Source organism: Muntiacus reevesi, chromosome 4, assembly GCF_963930625.1.
Source record: "Muntiacus reevesi chromosome 4, mMunRee1.1, whole genome shotgun sequence".
NCBI lineage: Eukaryota > Metazoa > Chordata > Mammalia > Artiodactyla > Cervidae > Muntiacus > Muntiacus reevesi.
This window is the reverse complement of record NC_089252.1, coordinates 59830856-59833022: the sequence shown is the minus strand read 5'-3', so window position 1 is coordinate 59833022 and position 2167 is coordinate 59830856. Positions and strand designations below refer to the sequence as shown.

The following is a 2167-nucleotide window of genomic DNA, read 5'->3' as shown; positions in this document are numbered from 1 at the left end:
ATTCTCCTCCATCCATGGGATTTTCCAGGCAAGAGTACTGGAGTGGGTTATCGCCTTCTCCAGGTTTAAAATAGTTTAATCATAAAAAAGGAGTAATAAAAAACAAAATGGTTTAATCAGTGTTTCTTCTTTTAAGTATAACATGCTCCATTTACTTGAAATATGGTAATGTTTAAAACACGTTAATAAGCCAATACCTTAGAAAACAAAATGAGAACATTCTGCAAAAAAAAGACCACCTTCATCTCTGAGGTCTTATGGTCTTTGTTGCTTTCCAGAAGGCCTCTTTGACATCTTTGTTTCTCAGGCTATAGATAAGAGGGTTGAGCAGTGGGTTGATCACAGTGTAGAACAGGGCAGCCATTTTGTCTCTCTTCAGGGAGTACGTGGAACTTGGCCTTGAGTACATGAAGAGCAAGGATCCATAGAAGAGCATGACCGAGATGAGGTGTGAAGCACAGGTGGAGAAGGCCTTGCGCCTTCCTGAAGCTGTGCGGATCCTCAGAATAGCCAGAGGATGTTGAAATAGGAAATTATGATGACAAGAATGCTTGAGAGGACCGTGAAACCCACGAGACCCAAGACGACCTCCTCATAGACCTTGGTGTCTGTACATGACATCTTCACTAGTGGTGGTGCATCACAGAAGAAGTGGTCAATGATATTTTTGCCACAGAAACTCAGGCGAAAAGTGTTGGCAGTATGGGCTATGGCATTCAAGAACCCTCCTATATAGGAGCCAGCAACAAGTCTGGTACAGAGAGAATGAGACATAGAACTTGAATAGAGTAGCGGGTTACAGATTGCCATGTGGCGGTCATATGCCATGACTGCTAGGAGAAAGCACTCAGTGTAGGCTACGACACAAGAAAAGAATAGCTGGGCGCCACATTCAGCTAAGGAAAAGCGCTTATCTTCTGAGATACAAGTAGCCAGGATTCTGGGAGTGTACACAGAGGTGTACCAGAAATCCAAGAAAGAGAGGCTGCCGATGAAAAAATACATGGGTGTGTGCAGATGGGAATCTACGAATTAAGATAACCAGGGTCATGTTCCCTGACAAGGTAGCCAAATAGACAGTCAGAAATACTCCAAATAGTATTTGTTGCCACTGGGGGTCTGTTGAGAGACCCAGTAAGATGAATTCAGTCAGGATGGTGCGATTTCCAATTTCCATGTCCACTAGGAGAAAGCTTGATAAGATAAGGAGAAAAAATTGCTGAATTTCTTTTAGAATAAAGAAATAGAGGTATCAATTAACTCAACAACTGCTAGGAGGCGTATTAATCCCTTACAATGTCAGTAAAATACTGTATCTTCAGTCTGTCACTAGAGAAGACAACTAGAATTGGAGAAAGTAACTGATTTTAGAATTAAGGCTTTCACTTGCTATTTGCTTAATGAGTGAGAATCTGAGCCTCATCAAATGAATGAACAAAATGACACTGAAAAGTTGTCTGACTGAGTTAAGCAGATATACAGGAAAATGTCAGCCAAATGCCTGGTACATGATGAGTGGTCAAAATTTTTGAATATTCTGCATGTATTATTGAGAATCTATGTGTCTAGCAAGGTGATGATAGTTCAACAAATATCAGTACACTGTGCTGCACCTGTCACTATTAGTACACATAGAAACACACACACACACACACACACACACACACATTTCACTTTGTATTTGGACAGTGCCCTAAATCCTATACTTAACCCACTTAGTACTTTCCACAGTTTTTAAGATATTATTATAATCCTCATGTAGTTTAAGAAATGTTTCCAAGGACCTAGAACTGATCAACAGTAGAGATAGTATTTGAAACTAGAATTTTCTGTATCAAGACCTCATGTTCTCAAGTGTTAAGCCGTTGACCTCTCTTATAAGTAAATATATTTTTCTCTTCTTCTTCCGGCTAAGGCAATCCTATAATTCTCTGATAACTTGAATTTCTTTACCTTCAAAGCGAGTTTTTATTCTGCACTTTTCTCTAGTTGATGAGATTTATATACATAGTTGAAGCATATTTGGATTCACTAGTGTTGAATATTACAAAGAACCAACTTTGTGGTGTCAAAGCTCCATTGAAAAATTATGAATCCTTCTAGGTTTATATCTTGAACTTCCAGAGCTCTCAAAGATTGAACTTGCATCTCTTACATCTCCTGCAGT

General features: G+C 39.3%; 1 protein-coding gene across 1 annotated transcript; it reads right to left on the bottom strand.

Moving 5' to 3' along the window:
* Positions 1–241: 241 nt before the first annotated feature.
* Positions 242–1177, bottom strand: LOC136167438 (olfactory receptor 9G4-like). Its single transcript, XM_065935016.1, is given in 3 exon segments — positions 242–516; positions 519–1027; positions 1029–1177. Coding segments are annotated over 3 exon segments (933 nt in total).
* Between the last annotated feature and the right edge of the window lie 990 nt (positions 1178–2167).